Below are 19,377 nucleotides of genomic sequence, written 5' to 3'. Positions count from 1 at the left end.
TGTGCAAGCAACAGCGTAAAAACAAGGTATTGTACAACTTTATTTTAACATGTTCTTCCATTTTTCTCTGATATATGTGTAACCATGTTTATGGTAACATGCAAGACAATGAGGGTAACCTAGCTCAGTGGGTTGAGAGTTGCTGCAGAGATGTGTGCGATCTCTAGCTCACAGGTCGGGCTGTGTTGATACGGCTGGCATAATGTATCCTCCTTCTGAGGTCAATACAACCATTACCATTATATCAAGTAATATCACTGATGAATGAAATGCAGAGACAAAGAAGACTTGGAGCTCATTTACAATGAGAACACATGCTGGCCCTACACACCTGGCAAACCTATTCTGTCCACAAACTACCATCTGCTACATACAATTCTTCATACTTATTGGAAAACAAAGAATGGCCGGCCAGGGTATTCTGGAGGATAAACTGCTGTCAGTGGCATATTTTATAATGTTATTATGTAGGATAGCAAAGGGGCAACGCGCTGGTCTTGGAAGCAAGACCACGCAGAGCAACAGAGGTTCAAATCCCAGATCCGCGCTTAGAAACCGAACTCGGGTATGGTATTAGGCGGGTTATTAAACAGTTAAATAAAATAAATATTTTCACCAGAAGCTTTGCGGTGTAGTCATGAAGCGATTTCCCAATAAGCAGTCTGTGGGTAATTGGATCCCTTGCATTGGCCAGCCACACATTTCTAGTCTGAATGCAAAGTCGCTTCTGAGCAAGAACATTCTGAAGGTTAATAAACCAAGTAATGTTAAAAAACGACTGCGACTATTATCACCTAACAACACACCCTCCTTTACACGCATTTCGCAGAAATCTGCAGAAACCCAGCTCCTGCTCCCCAGACTCGTTTTTTGGACCACATCATTGTTGCTCTGCTTTATAAAAGCAGGTCACAGGTGGCGTATTCATGGGATGACATGGGGCTGTGAGGCAGGACTGGTGAAGTATCTGACCCTTCACACTGGACAGCCTGAAGCATCTGCAGAGTGGGTACTCTGTGTCCAGTAGTCCCATGACATGCCTGAACCTCCGCCGAGCCCTGGCTTTGCAGGCAACAGCAGTGTGCATTCTGAGACCTGTCTTTCTTGTTGTTCCCATATGTCTGGGCTTACAAATCATTAGGTGGCAAGTGCTATTGACTGAAAAGCAAATATTGGCTGCTTTCTCAGCGGCGGCCTGGGCGAGAACTCGCCTGCCCCGGTCTTCCTTTCAGATCCTGATGTGCAAGCCTGCCACCGGCAAAGTGGTGGCATGCTACTGACTGTTGGCCGATGAGGAGCTCTGTGCCCCCATTGGCACCAAAACCTGCCTCTGTCACTTATCCTGTAAGGTGCTTGAGAAGCAAATACGTTTTGCCACAAACCCTGTCAGGAGTGAGGGGTTCATCCTGCCTTGGGTTTTTGTCTTTGCATTGTGTACCCTTGCTGCATGGTTGCCATTGTATCATTACAAGTGCACAAGTATGGGTGCCATGATGAAAAGGCAAAACCATGAAACCCTAGACTGTTTGGACTGCTTGCACTTGATACAGGCTAACTTATGTTGTCTATAACATGTTGAGATCATGATGAAGCGCACAATTCAAATGATGGTATTTGCAGGGGTTTGATCATGAAGAGATCCAAGCATGCCATGGGTCAGGGAGGGGCTGTACATTGTGGGTTTCACATCTTGCATTCTTTGTTTCGGTGCATTGTAGATTTGCTATACGCTATAAATGCATTGCTGTGTGTGGCGGAATGCAGGGAAAGGTGGCAGTACTGGGTGTGCAATTGACACCGCCATGGGGCAACTTGACATAGGTCTGTGTGGATACTCTCCCATTGTTGTATGGTCAAGAAAAGCCACCTGCCTTTTTCATTGTTCGATGCAGCAGTGGTGCGTGTTGGTATGCATGATGTGAGTAAACCGGGTGGCATAATAAACATTTTATGTTTTGCTTGTGAAACAAGTTAACCACTTTTTCAAAATGAGTTACCTTTTCTTGAGGTGTTGGCTCTGGAAAGCAGGAATGCCAGAGTTCAAACACCTTGGCTCATGGGAATGCGAACTAGCATGTCTCTGTAAGGGTTACAGTTGGGTTCTTTTCTCGAAGTTTAAAACACTTCTGCATCCGTCTCTAAAGTAGCTTCTTGCAGCTGGTTCTGCAAAGTGTTCATCTTGAGAAGCTCAGGTGTGGAAATTGCAATAGAGGATGTGCCCGTTTTTGTAGCCAAGGTTTCCAGAATTTCACCGACGTATGGTAGGCCATGCTGTACCGCTCTCTCAGAACATTCCAAACTAGAACACATTCTGCGTGCTGGCAGAAACCCAGGATCCTAGAAAAATAATCACCGTGCCCACTCTCATTTGTGGTGTACGTTGAGGTCATGATATCGCATCCCTTGAAAGTAGTTGGAATAGAGTGCTCTTGGCTAGAGTTTTTATCTGCAATTATGCAATACTTTTTTGTGTTGGTTTAACAAGATGGTTTACAGTTTTTTGCTTGAAAAGTGACCCGAGTTGTTTCCCACTGCTAGAATCTGACAAGAACATCTACAAGGGTTATCCGCACAGTAGCTCCGCCTAGCTACCAAAAAACACTTACAAAATCTATGTTTTAAAAAAGTGGCATGCGACGGGCCACCTGTGTGGGGGAATATTCAAATAAGTGTGCACATCAACACTCAATTAAGGGTCAGTCATTTTTTTTATTTCAGAAAGATTGTTCTATAATATGGAAGGTGTCTGTTTTCTTAGAAATTGAAATGTAACCAGATAACAGGTAAAGTACGTGAGAAATATTGGTGAAGCCAAACTTGTAGGAAGAGGCCTCTGACCCCATCAGACCAAAATGTAAATGCTGGAATGCATGTGAAGATGGAAGAAACATGAGTAGGAGAAATGTGTGGGGTGTCTAGCAGATAAGGGGGTGAGGCCATAGGCTTTCGTTCATGTTGTTCAATTCTATCCCTCTACAGCTGGATGAAGCGCATAACCAGGCCCGCAAGCTGCAGAGGTCTCTTGACGAACAGACAGAGCAGACCGAAAACCTCCAAGTCCAGCTCGACCACGTGCAGTCCAGGTAAGGAGGGGGCACTTTCATTGGTCTTGGTTAGGGAGCAGAGTTGCTTTTCTGCTGTGGTTATCAAGACTCTATAACCAGCTCTGCGATGGGAGTTTGGGGACGTAGAGGATAATTCCCCATCAACTCAGTACAGATGGACCCATTTTGGACGAGCCGCCAAGCCAGCCCAGTGAATACACCAATTGCTTCCTCAGCTGCAACAAGCAGCTGTGGGGGCGCTCCTTGGTTGGTTTGATCTGTCAAAGGGAAACACCGTTTCCCTTTGACAGTTTGTATCCCACTGCGCATGTCCAATAGGCCAGGGGCGTTTTACTTCCTCAGCCTTGCATGGCCAATTGGGGATGTAGGGTGGGGTACTGCAGCTCTGCATATGTGAGGGGGTGCTCCTGCGCCTCCTTACACATCAAGAGCTGCAGGGGTGTACTCTAGGGAGAGCCCTGGCTCCTCCGCGCATGTGCAGGAACCAGGGCTCCCTGCTTCCTGTTTATGTTGCGAGGGTGCTGGAGAGCCATCGTGGGGCCTGTCGGAGCAGCTTCTGGACCGGGGCTTCAGGTAAGAAAAGAAGTATGTGAATGTGTGTCTGGCTGCGTTTGTGATAAATTAGTGTATGTTTGAGTGCAGGCGTGAATTAAAGAGTGTATGTTATGTGGGTGCATGAGTGAATGAGAGAGTGAATGTTTATGGGTGCATGAGTGAATGTGTTTGATTGATTGCATGAAAAATGCCCCCCCCCCTTCGTGGGCCCCCAGAACTAGCCTTCATGTGACTACTTGTCAAATTCGCACTTCAACATGAGCGGTGGGAAAGGGGTGTGCTTATAGAACTCGAGACTGACTCCCAACAGAAATTCCTCACACGAGGGATATTTTATATTTGATTCCTGCTGCTTCAGCTGGTGTTTCGTGATCCCTGGTTTGGCACTCGAATCTCAGCTTCATATGCTGTGTATGATCTGCCATCTTGGTCACTGGGTCCTATAATTTCTATAGATTTCTGGGCATAGACCTTGGCGGTTTCAAAATAGGACACCTTTATGACTTCAACTGGTTCACTTTCCAGAGCCGTAGCTTTATTTGCTCTGGTTCTGAACCCTTCTTCTGCTGCCAAGAGTGGTTCTTGAATCTTCAAAGTTCTTAGCCATCCTAACCTTCCTGCCTCTGTTAAGAAGAGCGTTTGCTTCCTTGAATCCTCATCATTAGTTCCCTGATGCTTCCATCGTAGGTGTTTTAAGATTGCACTATTGTCATACCGGTTCCTCTTTTGGGCATGCCTCTTATTTCCAAGAACTTTCTAGTGGCTATTGCTACGGTGGCAGGCATAGGTGTTGCATGCTCCAGGGCCTCGTATGCCAGGCCTATGTGCCCCACAATTCCTGATTCCCTGCGTCTGATCCTATCCGCCACAAGGGTTGTCCATACTGTCTGGTCTGCCTTAAGCTGATCCCTCCAACTTCTCCAGGGGTACTCCTTTGCTTCGATTTTTCTTGCGCCCGTTGCACAGCCTTCAATGAAGTAGCTCAACGCTGCATGGTTTTGGCGTGGATGGCCCTGGATATGCGCATGACCTTGTAAGTGGAAAGGGAGCTCTGTTTTTCATAATTTGGGTAGCAGAATTCCAACCTGAAGCATATAAAATCTGCAAAAAGAGGTATAGACATTCACAGCCAATAGGTATTTTGCCACCTCTGGGATCGTATCAAGAATAAGGAGTCCTGTCTAACCCAGTATACTGGGGGAGTGCACTGGACTTGCATGCATAGAGTTGGTCATATCTTGTGATTGCACAGCTAAGCTAAGAAAGTTGCAATGTTTCTCTGAGGGTACAAAGTTTCAGCAACTTCCAAGTTCTGAAGCAGCCTCTCAACACCAGTTGGGTCCATGGGTGGGTTGTGGGAGGTAAGTGTCCATATTGGCCTTTGACTGTGTGTGCTGCATGAGATGGGTTTGAGGTCCTTTGGATACACTGGGGTAGGCTTTGGACTTCTTTGAGAAACAACCAGCTATTTTGGGAAGTTGACCTGATGGAGAAATGTCCGAGCAGGTCCTACTGGGCACTGCACCAGAGCAAGTTAGTGATGTTTGAGAAGCAATCAACATTCTAAAAAAGGTTATGATATGTCATTTATAACACAACAAGACAAGTGAAGGAAGAAGGGGACACAACACACAATCTTACTAGGCCTTGGGTCATTTCAGATCGTGCAAGTGCGATGCTCAAAAAGTGCAGGGGGGGGCGCGAAGTGCCAGAGAGAGGGAAGGGAAGTGCAATCGAGGCAGCATTGCTCTGAGTAAGTGCAGCCAGGGGAGTGCGGCTCGGGTAAGTGCAAGGCGGTAAGAGACTGTAGGGTTTCAGTTACAGCCCCTAAAGGCGCAGTAGGCCCAGAGGCAGTGCAGGATCGACTGGTTGTGGGGGAGTCTGGTACCCAGTGAGACTCTGGGGTAGCCAGGCCACCAGTCCGTGCAGCAGACTGATAAATCAGCAGGGGAGAGAGAGAAAGCAGAGGCGAAAAGGAAGGTCTTGAGCTGCTTCAGGAACGTCAAGTGGTCCGACTCAAGTTTGAGAGGGGCAGGAAGGCCATTCCAGAGGGAGGCACTAGCAGAGAGAGATCTACCTCCCACTCTCTGTCTGGAGAAGCGTCTGACCCTGAGAGAGTTGGAGGTGGCTTGAATAATGCAGAGGGTCTTGAACTTGATCGTTGCAGCTACCAAGTGCAAGTGAAGAGATTTCAGGGCTGGAGAGATACAGTCCCTGGGCTTGAGGCCAAGGACAAGTCTCGCAGTTCTGTTCTGGATTAGTTGCAGAGGGCGGAGAGTAGAGGAAGGCAGATTGAGAAAATGGCTGATGCGGTAGTCCAGCCTAGAGAGAACCAGGGCTCTGGAGACAATGAGCTTCTGGGAGGAAAGTGAGAAAAGGAAGAATCCCTCAAAGGGGAGGCAGCTAGTAGTGGGCCTTCTTGGCAAGGTCTGTGATGTAAGGAGAGAAAGAGAGCGTGGAGTCAAAGATGACACCAAGGTTTTTTGCCTCACAGGAAGTGAAGGAAGAGGGCCCAAGGAGGGCGGCCAAGGTGAGAGAGGGAAAGCGGGAGCAGGGGTCCCAATGAGAAGGATCTCAGTCTTACTGGCATTAAGGCATCGTTGGAGGCACACCAATCCTGAATCGTAGATAGTCAGGAATGAGCGAGAGAGGAGAGGAGGCTGAGGGGAGCCTGAAAGAGAGCTGAAAGTCATCCACATAACACTGAAAGTTGGAGGAGAAAGTTGCTCAAAGGGGCAAGTAGACATTGAAGAGCCAGGGTGAGAGGTTAGAACCATGGGAGACACCACACGTGGAGAGAAAGAAACCAAGTTAGACCAGGAGGGTCGGTTCAGGAGGAAGGAGGACAACCACTACAGGGCCTGATCCGTGATGCCCTTGTTCCCACTGAGTCGATTGATCAGGATGGTGTTGTTTATTGACTGTGTGAAAAGCAGAGGAAAGGTCAAGTAGGATGAGGAAGGAAGGCTTGAATCAAAATTAGCGGGCAGATCTTCACGGAGGTGATTCAGGAGAGCGGTTTTCATGACTCTGGCTGCTCTAAAGCCAGACTGATCGTCATGAAGACCACCAACAGATTCAGTGTGGAGAGTAAGCTGGGAGATGGCCAGCTTTTCAGTGAGTTTGCCCAGGAAAGGAGTAATAGAGATCAGTGATAGTTTGCTGGAAAGATAAGATTGGCAGAAGGCTTTTTCAGGAGGCGATGCACAAGTGAGTGCTTAAGAAGAGAGGGGAAGTTCCAGTGGCTCAAGAGTGATTGCAGAAGTCGGCCAAAGCTGGAGCGAGGGAGTCAATGTGGTCCTTGATGGTTCTGGAGGAGCAAGGGAGCGCCTGTTTGGACAAAACGTTTAATGATCGGACTTGTCTAGAAACCACGTCAGGTGTAGTCGGTGAGAAAGAGTAGAAGGGAGGAAGAGAGGGACAGAGGCGGCCAGACGGGGGCTGAGAAAGGGAGAGGAGGAAGAAGAGAGAGAGAGGATAGGATGTCCAGAGTTTTAGTGGTTCTTGGTTCCGAGAGGATCTTGTGGCAATCAGGGAGGAGAGTGTCAAAACTCATGACCGAGCTGGCCGTGAACCATGTCGCGCTGAGAGCAAGGACATTCAGGTCAAGTTCTTCGAGGAGGTGGCAGATGTTGGAGGGGTGTTTGACAGCAGAGCGAGAGTTGAGAGTAGCGATGTGGAGCAGGTTGTCACATTTGAAAGACTTCAGTGGAGGGGTACAGGCATGAGGTATGCCCTGCGGAAGTGGTAGAGGGGTCTTAGAGTAGGCAGAGGTGCTAGGAGGGGGAGGCAAAGTAGTCAGAGAGGTGGAGGAGGGTGCTAGAGACGCGGCAGAAGGAGGAGGTGGCGGAGGAGGTTAAATAAGGGTCTGGGATTCTGGTTTCTTGGGCAGCTCTGAACCAAAGAGTTGAAGCCTCTTGTTAGGGCATTCCAGTTCAGCTGTCCCATTGTATCACTTCTTCTTGAGGTCCGAGGGTTGTTTACTGAAGTCCCCCTGCCACTATCTTTTAATACATGGTCCTACAGTAGCCCATGTTGGGACACTAATGTATTTTTTGAAGTCTTACTCTCACTTTTTTGTTTTTGGCCTTTCATTTGTTTGGGGCTGCTCTCAGCCCAACCCTGCATCCTTTATTATTGTCTGGACTGGTTTATACTGGGCCCTGGACGTAGGCAGCCCAATACACATACTGCGTGGATACACCTGGGTGATTGGTGGTTTGTAGGGCCAGCCTGATTGGATGACCACCAGAACCTTTGTGTGTGTGCCCTTTTGCATGATTTGGGGGGCTGGCTTGGGTAGGCTATATCTAAGGGAGACCCTGACTGTGCCTTAATTCTGCTGGATGTCTTCTAGAAGCTGCAGGTTTACTTACCTGTTGAACGATTTTGCCACAAAGCTGCTGCTGCAAATTTAGGACCAGGTATGGCCATACTAGCTTGGCCCTGTGTCCTAACCCTTTCGCTTCCTGGGCTGTCCTTAGTCTCCAGCCTCTCGACTCCCCCCCAACCCCTGGTCTTCTTTGCTGGATCTGCTGGAGATTCCGTCCTGGGATCGTTGCTGTGCCAGGTTACTGCCATTTACCTGAACTGCCCTCTTGGACCTCTTTGGATAGAAAGCTGTCATCGTCAAGAAGTGCAGTGAACTATCCTGCCTCCGCTGTACATTGGGGCCCTCACGGGTCACCTCCATCGCCGTTTCCTTCGTCGGTCGGTTTTCAGCTGGCTGCTCCTTTTTACCCTGCGAGCCATCTGGATCTGCTTGGACTGGTACCTTAATCTTCCTGGGTTCTTCTACACCAATGTTTTCACTCCTAGCTGGAGGGTCGCCCTCATGGGAAGGCAGATTGGTCTTCTTTTCGGTCCTCTGCACCCAGAGTTCAAGTGCGCGACCGGATCCTGTAACTCAACCTGCAAGAGAAGATTTGTACACCCTGGGTTGTTTCGCAGTTTCTGAGCTGTCTTTTCTGGAACTGTCACCATGAGTACTGGGCCCTGGGCTGGACGGTCCCTGTGGTCAATGGTCTTGGGTCTCTGCAGGTCCCCTTCTACCACATTGTGCCCTAGTCTTAAATTGGTCCGATTCCTTCTTTGCGTCTCTTCTTCCTGGGGCTTCAGGGTCTCAAACCTGGAGCAGGAGCTCTTCGTGAGGGTCTCCTCTGGTGTCACCTGCGGTAGGTTGCTGCCTTCTCTACCCCTGTAGGGTAGAACTGAGACTTACCTGACCTCTCCCCAAAGCTGTGGTTCTGCCTACAGACCTAGTCATATTACTTCCCGAGGGGAACTTTTGAACTCACTTGAACCTCCTTTAAAAGTGATTTGAAAGGTACTTAACCTTTGCGTGGGCCGTTTCCTGGGACCACTTTGGGTCGTTGTATTTTTAGGCCAAAAAACTGGACCTTTAGCATGTACCGCTACCTTTAAATGTTTAACGTTCCACATTACACTAGTGTATTGGACATTTCTGGTTACTTTTGTATCATTGTTTCTCTAGGAGTGTATTGAGACCGTATGGGTCTTGTGCTACCAGTCTGTGTGTCAGTCAAGCCTGTGGGTACTAAAGTGTTAACCTCTTTTCTATATTTAATGTATAGTGTGCATTTTTTTCGTCTGTTACTATGTGAGAGAGGTGAGGGGAAGTAACTGTTTTCCGTGTGACACAGTGATCGAAGTGAGTGGGAACGGTCAGGAGAGGTGTTCCGCTATTTATATTTTTTTCTTTTTACCATTCCTCTACTTTTTATGACCATATTCGCCATTCTATATAGAGGATTTGTTCGTTCATGTCTCTGTGCAAGCTTAAAGTTCTTTTGGGACCCTTAGTTACTAGTCACTTAGACTATTGCAATGTCCCGGCTGCAACACCTTGTCGCGTGTTGCACTATGCTTCCGCCTACCCTCTTCCCAGCCAAGACCACAGTTCCACTACTTTTTTCTGCACACTTCTACCACTGGTGTGACATGAATATGTTTTTATTGTCTAGGGTTCCCTTTTCTTCCCACCCCTTCACCTATACGTATAGTGCCTGCCCCCAGGTTGTGGGCTTACATTTTAGTGTTAGATGTGGGTTTTGACTGTGTGTTCTTTTTACCCCAAAGTACTTTTTTGACCTGGTAGATATTCTATTTTATTTTTTCAGTATGTTGTCGTCTTTGGGGGGTAACTTTGGAGATGAACAGTACTAGGCTTCCTGCATCCCATGTGTTGAGTCTGACTGCTCTGCAACAGTTACCATTATAGAGCGGCCTGGTCGAGCTTTTGGTTGGAACCCTGTTTTGCCATTTGGTTAGATGGTGTTTGCAGCCATCACCAGAGGGCTTTGGAAAAGTCTTGTTAAACTCGTAACCATTAGCACTTCACTACTACTCTTAGGGCAACGAGTGGAGTCTCTGGACTTCACTACTACTCTTAGGGTAACGAGTGGAGTCTCTGGACTTCACTACTACTCTTAGGGTAACGAGTGGAGTCTCTACTACTCTTAGGGCAACGAGTGGAGTCTCTGGACTTCACTACTACTCTTAGGGCAACGAGTGGAGTCTCTGGACTTCACTACTACTCTTAGGGTAACGAGTGGAGTCTCTGGACTTCACTACTACTCTTAGGGCAACGAATTGAGTCTCTGGACTTCACTACTACTCTTAGGGTAACAAGTGGAGTCTCTACTACTCTTAGGGTAACGAGTGGAGACTCTGGGCTTCACTACTACTCTTAGGGTAACGAGTGGAGTCTCTACTACTCTTAGGGCAACGAGTGGAGTCTCTGGACTTCACTACTACTCTTAGGGCAACGAGTGGAGTCTCTGGACTTCACTACTACTCTTAGGGTAACAAGTGGAGTCTCTACTACTCTTAGGGTAACGAGTGGAGTCTCTGGGCTTCACTACTACTCTTAGGGTAACGAGTGGAGTCTTTACTACTCTTAGGGTAACGAGTGGAGTCTCTGGACTTCACTACTACTCTTAGGGTAACGAGTGGAGTCTCTGGACTTCGCTACTACTCTTAGGGTAACGAGTGGAGTCTCCGGTCAGCCTCCCCCCCCCCCCTATTCTGCCAGTTGCATGATCCTTGTTGCACACAGTATACAATGTATTTATTGGAGGGAGCGATACATGGGTGTGGCCATGGCAATGTGAGAAAGTGAAATGGGGCTTTCCGCCGATTGCCAGTGGTAGCCGCGGAGCGAGGAGACTGTTTTGCATTGTTAGGCCTCATCATGCCTGGCTAAGACTCTTAATGATTTATAATGCCTTGCTGTGTAGCTTCTTAGCTGTTTGTGCCCCTCGCTATATAACCTGCTCACCATTCCACATTCTTCCCTGTGCCAACTGCTCCTTGGTGTGCCACTGCGATTCTGCTTCTTGGTGTTCCTTTGTGATTCTGCTTTCTGGGATTCGCTCCCAAGTGCCCCACCGTAACTGTGTTCCCGTGTGTTCCTCTGTGACTTTGCCCTGCTGTGGGTTTGCTCCCAGGAGGCCATACAGGGACTTTCCCCTGGAGTAATTTCACTCCACTGTTGACCTGGTACCCGCTGTTGTTTGCTCCCTTATGTCTTGCCCTCATATTTCTCTAATGTGGTTTATTACCAGGTGCTGCATGCCGTCTGCTGTGTGGAACACCAGCCCACAACAGGGTGCCTCTGCTCACAAATACCCTACCATAGGTGCACGATCAGGATGTTGGTGCATCCAGACCGAATACATGATCCAAAGGCCCATCAAGGCCCCCACTGAAAGCTCCTTAAAGTAAGGCAGTCAGATTCTACATTCCAACACAGAATACACATACCAACTAGGCCACCCTACATGGAAATTGAATACCACTCTGAACAGACATCAGAACACATCTCTTCAACCAACCTCTATATCACAGTCCTGAGCAAACATCTGCACACTACGAGCACACAAGGCTCCCCTCTGGACACTGATGCCATAAATGCTCTCATGACCACCTAGATTCAATACCGTAGTTCTTGCAAATTACACGCCTCAACACATAACAGCAGCGCTGATTGGCATTTTCCCTCTTCCCGACTAATCAAACCCAGCCCCCTATTTTTTTTCTTGCAGTTGGGATCAGAGTGTGTTATGAAATCCAGTGGCATACCATAAGTAACAGCGCCTGTACTTAAAGATATGTATGTTCAAGGATTTGCATAATTTTATGTTGCTGGTCTACCTGGTTTATTCAGACTGCATATTTGCTCTTTTTTCACTCACTGAGAAGTGATCAAATGCAATCCATTTTTGGGGCAAAATGAGTGCCACCCATGCTTCTCAATCTGCCCTTGAGTTGAGCTTGTGGTCTGTCCTACTGGTGAACCTGGTTACGGACCAGTTCAGGATAAGCACTGTCAAATCACAGCTCTCCTGGCTCTGGCAACTGAGGTAGATTTGACATGAAGGACGAGTGTTGGGAATTGATTATACATAATGGAAGGAAACTCCTGGGTTGTGTCTGAGACACTGTTACGGTCTTAACACGTTTTATTATATTTGAAAAGGTGCTGATCTTAGTGAAATGCCAATACAAATAATGAATATAAAAAAGGACAGAGGTTTTATAACTTGTGGAGGGCACTCTAAATCCCACCTTGACAGGGAAGACTGTGATGTCATTGAAAGAGGTCATGCAGCCCCCCACTCCAATAGTAAGAGGCTTGAGGTGTTGATATACCCCTCGCCCACCAGCTGTTGTCCCGTATCAACTCTACCTTTCCTAGGCATTGGGATTTGGTGAAGGTCTTCACGCAGCAAGAAAGCTGTCTGGAAGGACTTGTTTCTTTGGTGCCAGTCTGATTTTGACCTGGTGCTGTTGTAGGGTGCCCTTATCTATGTGGACATGGTTGGGGCGTTGTGTTTGAGCCACTGTCATTGTGGACTTGTCAGCCGTGTTTGAGACCAAGGATTGTATGAGAACAATGCTGATGAACCTATTGGACGGAGCTGGTTTCTGGAGGGTAGCCTTTTTTCACACACAAAGTAAAGGTAGTGTTTCTTGCAGCAGTAGAAAAGATACTAGTTCATAGCCTATTACCCCCTCCAACAGAACTGCCCCCACAGTGAGGTTCTTTCCCTAGATTGCAGTGGTGTGCCGCCTATCTAGGGTGAGGGGACAGCCAAACAGGCTAACCCTCTTTAGACTAGAAATGTGTGGCCCAAATCCTAATGTGTCTTCAATGAAAGTCCAGACAGTAAGTGCCTGGATCAAGAGTATAAGCAGGAGGAGTGTGGTACTTTAATGCACCTGACTTTATAACTCAAAATACCGAATTTATAAAAAAAAACACCAACAAAAAGCAAATATAACTTTGTAGAGCGTGACCAGTTATTGATGGGGCATCCCTTCTGGTGTCTGCCTGACCGGTTCAGTGGCTGAAATAGGTGTTGCCACTTTCTTCAGGACCTTAAAGGCTCCTAATATTGATGAGAATAACACTGTGGGTGCGTGTTAGCACAATTAGTTCATTCCCTCATTCACAGGGCATTGACTACCTGTAGAAAGACACAAAAAGGCTAGAGGGAGGAAAAAAGAACACAGGGTAGATGTTTTTATTTCATCATTCTGCACTCTATTGCATTTGATTGTGCTTTTGCACTACATGGCGTTTGAATAAGGCTTAAGTGCTTACCTAGAGCAATTGACTCTACTTGTGTCTAATCAAAGGATGAGAGGGGTGGCCATATCAGATTTAGGGTTTTTCAATTGCACCTAAACATAAGGGATTCTATGTTAGGGTGTTGGAAAGGGCATTCAGACAAAGGTTTATTCAATATGCAGTCAGAGCCGCGATGCAAGGTTATTTATTTATCCCCATGTGGAGGAAAACAATGGAGACAGCATGATGGTGTGCTCCATAGTTTCACCCACCACCTGGGAGATCAATGGTCTCGGGCATAGGTTCCATACTGGAACCCCTGTCAGTTTGTGGACTTCTTCCTGAAACATGAAGTCCAACTAATGAGATCCTATTTGAAATACACCACAGCCATTTTACCTCTCACAAAAGACCTCTGTTTCAACCCTGCAATGCAAATCCTGGTAACTCTAAACATGGATGCATGGTATACAGAAATTCGTCAAGGAGAAACCGTTAAAGTAATCTAACGTATCCTGAGAGAAAGCCAGCCACCTTTAAAGACACCAGTGAATTTCATTATGCAATTAGCTGAAATTTCCCTCCCTAATAATGTTATCATTCATGTAAAAGGGTTCTACGATCAACTATCTGGCACTGCAATAGGGGCGCCCTTTGCCCCCAGCCTTGCCAAACTTTATGTAGCAGAATTCGAGAAAACCACAGTCTACGATATTGGAAACCCCTTTAAGGAAATCATAAACCTCTAGACAAGATACATCAATGACATCTTGATGATATTTGAAGGCACAGAGGAAGAACTGAAAAATGTTCTGACATGGATTAATGTGCAGAATGAGTTTCTTAACGTCACCATAACCAGCAGTCTCCTACATGTAGTTTTTTTTTCTCCCCCTGTCCCGGGTGAGCACAGTATTAAAAATACTCAGAGCCAGGAACGGACTACATCAATACTACCCCACCATTCCAGACCAGCTGCTCTGGTGAGGCGCTGAGCAACCTGCAAATAAAAAGGTTATCAATTCAGGAGATGGGCCACAATTCTGAGTTCCAGATGTTAATAGGCACAGTACACTGTAGGGGAGTTTTGGGGCCCTAAACAGGCTTTTATATAAAAGGAATTTGTCAAACATCTCCAACATCCTCAGTTACTCTCATGTTCCACTTCATGTTCCCATTCTGTGTATATACCTGCAATAAATATGGGTAAAGGATACCCATGACATAAACCCCTCTGCATGATAACCTTTAGCAGGTTCCCCAGCTCTCGCTCTAAGCATCGCCTCCCGAACCGCTCAACCTCCCACTTTCCCTTCATACCCCTCTCATCTCCACCAATTTCTTTACTTTGGCAGCTGCAGTCTGCCCCAATAAGTCAAATCTACACTTGAGTCCACAACAGTCATTGAAGTAACACTAGTCAAAACAGTATGCAGCGTGGGTAGAGCACTAGAATTTTCCCGATCACTGCACTGATCGTATGAATGTAAGTAGAACCTGCTGCCGATGAGGGGGTTCTTACAAGACAGTGCTCTTCTGTCTTCGCAAGGGATAGAGTGAATTTGGTTTGAAGAATAAGTATCACCCAGGCGCTGGTTCATTGAAGTAATGATTCTTTGTATGATTGTATACACTTTTTACAAAGAATTTGAGCAGTCTTATTGCTTTATATTTGTTGGTGATTTATTAATACACTCAGCCGACACGTGTTTCGACCCAACATGGGGCTTTTCAAGGCCAGTGTGATGATCACAAAGCATATATTCTATTTGAACTCTGTCAATAGGCTCTTGTTGTATAAACCTGTGGGCCACTGGATCAGGATAGGCGGTCATTTTGAAAGATAATACGAAATGCTAGAAAGTGAGCCAGGCATATCCCAAGAGACACTGGAACAACATGGAAGGAGAGGTAACAACCCTGACAAGATCACAGCCATGCTAAATTACTCTCCGTTAACTAATCGTCTGAAGGGGGAAATCTTGAGACTATGGCCTCTGCTCAACATTGGATCACACACCCTTCGGCACCCTATATTTTCCCTCAAACATAGACGAAATCTCGGAGACTCGTTGGTACACACATATAAGGAGACAGAAGAAGAAACTCAAATACTCTGAGGAATCTTCCTGGTCCCATTGGACATGCTCCAACCAATTGGACATTGCACAGCATGCCCCCAAACTCAAAGAAGCACATCCATCGACATAGGTTTGCATTATCCATGGACGCAAAAAGTACTTCACCAACTGCAATAAGAGTAACATTGTTTATCTAATCAAATGCATCATACCCTCAGATATGTGGGTTTGACCACTCAACCTGTCGAAACCTGCATCGGGTAACACCATTCATGCATTTGAACCAAACAAGTAACTGCCCCATGGTTGAACGTTTTTTAAACTACATACTCATTCTGACTTCACCTGGACAGTACTGGAAAAGGTAAAGATCCCACAGCTTGGAGGTGATTTGAACTCCATTCTGTTCAAAAGAAAACATTGGATCTTTCTATGAAAAACCGGCATAGCAGGCCTCAATGAACACATGAGCTGGCAAACATTAGCTACTGTGTGAGGTATCGACAGTTAGCCAATGTCAAGAACTGAACTACATAAGGGCACGTTTAATAATCCCGCATTAGACCATTCGCACTGTGTGTGCTCTCACCTGGACTTTTTTTTAAATTTTATATGAAATTGAATGATGGTAGATCAACCTCTGGAAAATGTGTGGGCTAATCTGAACACCTTTTCCTATGCTCACCACACAACATACACATAGACCTGTGTACTCTGGGTGGACACAGAACACAAGCGTAGTCCTCCCTGTAACATTTAGTTGGAATGTGACACCCAGGACTACATCAAGACATCTCAAAAGGGGAGGGCAAAACCTTCCTCCTGCCATGGCCAGCCTAATTAAATTAAAAAGGCTCCATGGATCCGCCCTATCCTTTGTTGGCCGTATACTGATGAGAGTTAAATTAAAACAGGCCCACGAGAGGCCTGGTCACAGAGCTAACAAAAGAGAGGAAACCCCAACACCTTTGATATGCATCTGTCTCAACCTGAAGCCAGCTCCCGCCTCTTAGTATAAATGACAGTGAACTGTCACATCTGGTACATGTGTTTACAGCAGGCAACCCCCGCAGGGGGACCCCGTTCAGAGGGAAGGAGTATGTGATTTGATGGAGATAGAAAGTCTGTTCTTGCCGCAACTTCAAGGAGACCTGACTTTAATCAGGAACCACATAGAGCTCAATTAACCAGAGACACACTTTGATCCACAACAGACAGGAACATGTGTAGGACTTAGTACACGTTTTCACCACTTTACCTTTTCTGTTGCAAAGCACTCTGGTTATGACCTCATGAATACCAGAAGATTATTGTTGGAGACCCAGGATTCGTTCATTAGGGTAGGTTTAGCCTACACCAATCACTGGGGCTCATTTGGCTTTAAAAGAGGGTTGAGCCCCTCTTCTGGCAGATGTGAAGACTTTGCAAGGAGTAGCAAGAACACATTGGGACCCTGGCTGAAGGTACAGTCAGCCTTATGGCTTTCAGGCCAGGAACTCCAAGAGGGAAGCAAGATCCCTCCCATAAAAATCTCCCTGGGAACAGACAGAGATACTGAATCCAGGGGACCATCCAGCAACTCCAGAACCGGTACCCAGCCAGCACACAATGTGCCCTGCTAGGCTCTGCCAGCAGGCTTCCTAGGTGGGAAGTGCCAGAGAGTCTCTGAACCAAACCAAGGACAAGGCCGTGTCCTGCAACACACTCCTCTGCTTTGGGGCATCTGCCTTAAAGGATGAGACAAACCCAGCAAAGAAGCTAGGAGGAGTACATCGACCAGCATCAACCAGCGTCCGCCTTAAAGGACATTTTCGAGGTGGTCGTGCCTCTCGACTTACAACCGAGAGCAGACTTGTCATGCCACAATCGCTCACGCTGTCCAAGACACCCTGGCCAGTGCTTCAGACCCACCAACCAGCACTGCAACAAAGATTCCTGAACCGCTGTGTAGGCCAGCCTGCAGCCGTCCATCCAGCCTTGCTCGCCGAACTGCCTGCTGCCTGATACCCGCAGCTGTCTCCCATCTTGAGCTCTGTCACAGAAGCTGCAAAGCACCCTGAAACTGACTTGACGCTGTCGAGCACCAAGAACTTCTACAAGCTCAAGGTACATTGTGGTTCTGTCCCCCTGGTTCTTCTCCGAAGGTCCGTAGTGACATTCTACCACTCATTGCTCCCCTTGTGTTGAAACCAAGTATCCTTTAACTATTGAGATTAATTACTTTACCGACACCCTCCTGTCAGTATACAGAGTGCATCCCCTTTCCTTGTTGAAAACTGTCTGTCCTCTTCATTCCTTTACAGTTGGGTTGTATTTTGTAGTGTGCTAGAACTGTCTGTTGAATAATAATAAAGTAGACATTTTTATACAACCTTGACTGGACCGTCCCTTTAATCATTGGGTAATAATTGTATTTTCGTTGTGTTGCAACTAACCAACGATCCACGATCTTGCAGAGATAAGCCTGCTGTTCCATCCATGTTACCAAAATTGGACAAAGAAGCTTATAATTTGCTTGTGTTTCCAATCTTTTCGTATCCCTTCTGGCGTAGTAGAGGTGTGGGGCTGATTGATTGGTTTAGAAACCGATATTCATCCCTGGACCACTGGTGCCTCGGAAGTCGATTTGTCGCAAACATACTTTGGGATAGCCGACAATAGATGCACCCTTATGTATCTGACCATCCATGGATTGCGATCTGCACTTGGCCAATAACTAGATACCGGACACTATTGACCCAACGCTTGTCTGACATCCACTATGATTGTAGCAAAACATTACCGGATGATCCTAAAAGAACTTATAAATCAATTAAACTAACGAAACGGTGCCGGGACCAGAGACGTCTTTATGGGAGGGCAAAGTGGGCACATGCCCTGGGCCCCCACCTTGGAGGGGGGCCCCACAAGGCTGCCTACTCTAAATAAATCAGTCCACATTGTTTATTCGACTTAAATAGCACATTTCAGGATGTATACAGGCTTGCTACTGAGTCTCCAATCCTGTTGCCTGTCTGTTGTTGAAAAGAACCTTCCAATTAATCATGTAATGCTTTGTATTCACGGTGTTATTCATAGTTTGTGTGTTCACTAAGACACAATTCTTGTACCCTTATCACCTTTCTGTTGTGATTATATTGATCATGTGCAATAGCCAAATTTCAAATGTGTATTGATAAATGTGAGCGCTCCAATAGTTCAGAATATAGCTCAATGTGTTAAGCACTCATTGTAGAGGTTTATGTTCATGTGCAAAATTACAGTAACAAATCCCAGCAAGGTCAACTCAGCATTTCCTATATCTGAATACTGATAACATCTGTGTATATGTACTTTGTTTTGTAGCACAACAGGTGCTATTATTAACAATATACGTGCACCACATGGTGGTTGCTGTAAAAACAAACAAAGCATCAATATAGTGAAGGTCTAGACAATGGTTTGTTCCGATGGGGTTTTGTAAAACCACCCCAAATGATGAACATATTGTGTTAGTTCGACAGGGTGATAAGCTATCCATATTCAAAAGTGTTGAACCAAAATGTTCTTGCGTGTATCCTGGCTATGCCAGCAGACGTTAAGTGATCCTGGACAAATCATCTTATATCACTGACATTAATGCGGTGTCTTCTGTGAAAAGGATTTCCTTTTCAAATGCTGGTGGCATTGTTTAGCCCATTCCCTGATCATCATTCTTTTATGACGGCCACTTGTTTGGAAGGACTTCTAAACGGAAGAGAGAGGGCCAGCTATTGAAGGCTTCTGGCAAGCATATTTTAAGGTCTGCTTCTTTGACATAAAAACGTTTGGCTTTTTTGTACAACTCAAATGTGTGTCTGCTTATTTATGAATAACAATTTCACAAGCCTGTGTTTTGGGTGCATTTAGAGCTTTAAAATGGAAAAGAGAAACCCAGAAAAAGTTTTTTTAGATCACATCAATTACTTTCCTTGTTGGTGGAGACAATGAAGCTACAATCATTACCATTTCTCATAATACACTTCTATATCATTTTGTTTTTCAAAATTGTCATGTTGGGTTATGCAATTTGTCTACTTTCCAAGTCAGTTCTATACAGTGT

At 46.2% G+C, this 19,377-nt stretch overlaps 1 protein-coding gene across 3 annotated transcripts in view; it reads left to right on the top strand.

The window, feature by feature from the left end:
- The window catches only part of CCDC102A (coiled-coil domain containing 102A), a 659,386-nt gene that overhangs the window by 593,310 nt on the left and 46,699 nt on the right, over positions 1-19,377 (top strand). For all 3 annotated transcript variants that reach the window (XM_069654162.1, XM_069654173.1, XM_069654184.1), the window contains one exon: positions 2,980-3,083. In XM_069654162.1, coding sequence (XP_069510263.1) covers positions 2,980-3,083 — 104 coding nt within the window. The remainder of the gene's footprint in view (positions 1-2,979; positions 3,084-19,377) is intronic.

This window comes from Ambystoma mexicanum, chromosome 1p, assembly GCF_040938575.1.
Source record: "Ambystoma mexicanum isolate Mex_15411 chromosome 1p, UKY_AmexF1_1, whole genome shotgun sequence".
NCBI classification, from domain to species: Eukaryota; Metazoa; Chordata; class Amphibia; order Caudata; family Ambystomatidae; genus Ambystoma; species Ambystoma mexicanum.
Note: the sequence above shows the minus strand (reverse complement) of the source record. Positions and strands in the feature narration are given on the sequence as shown.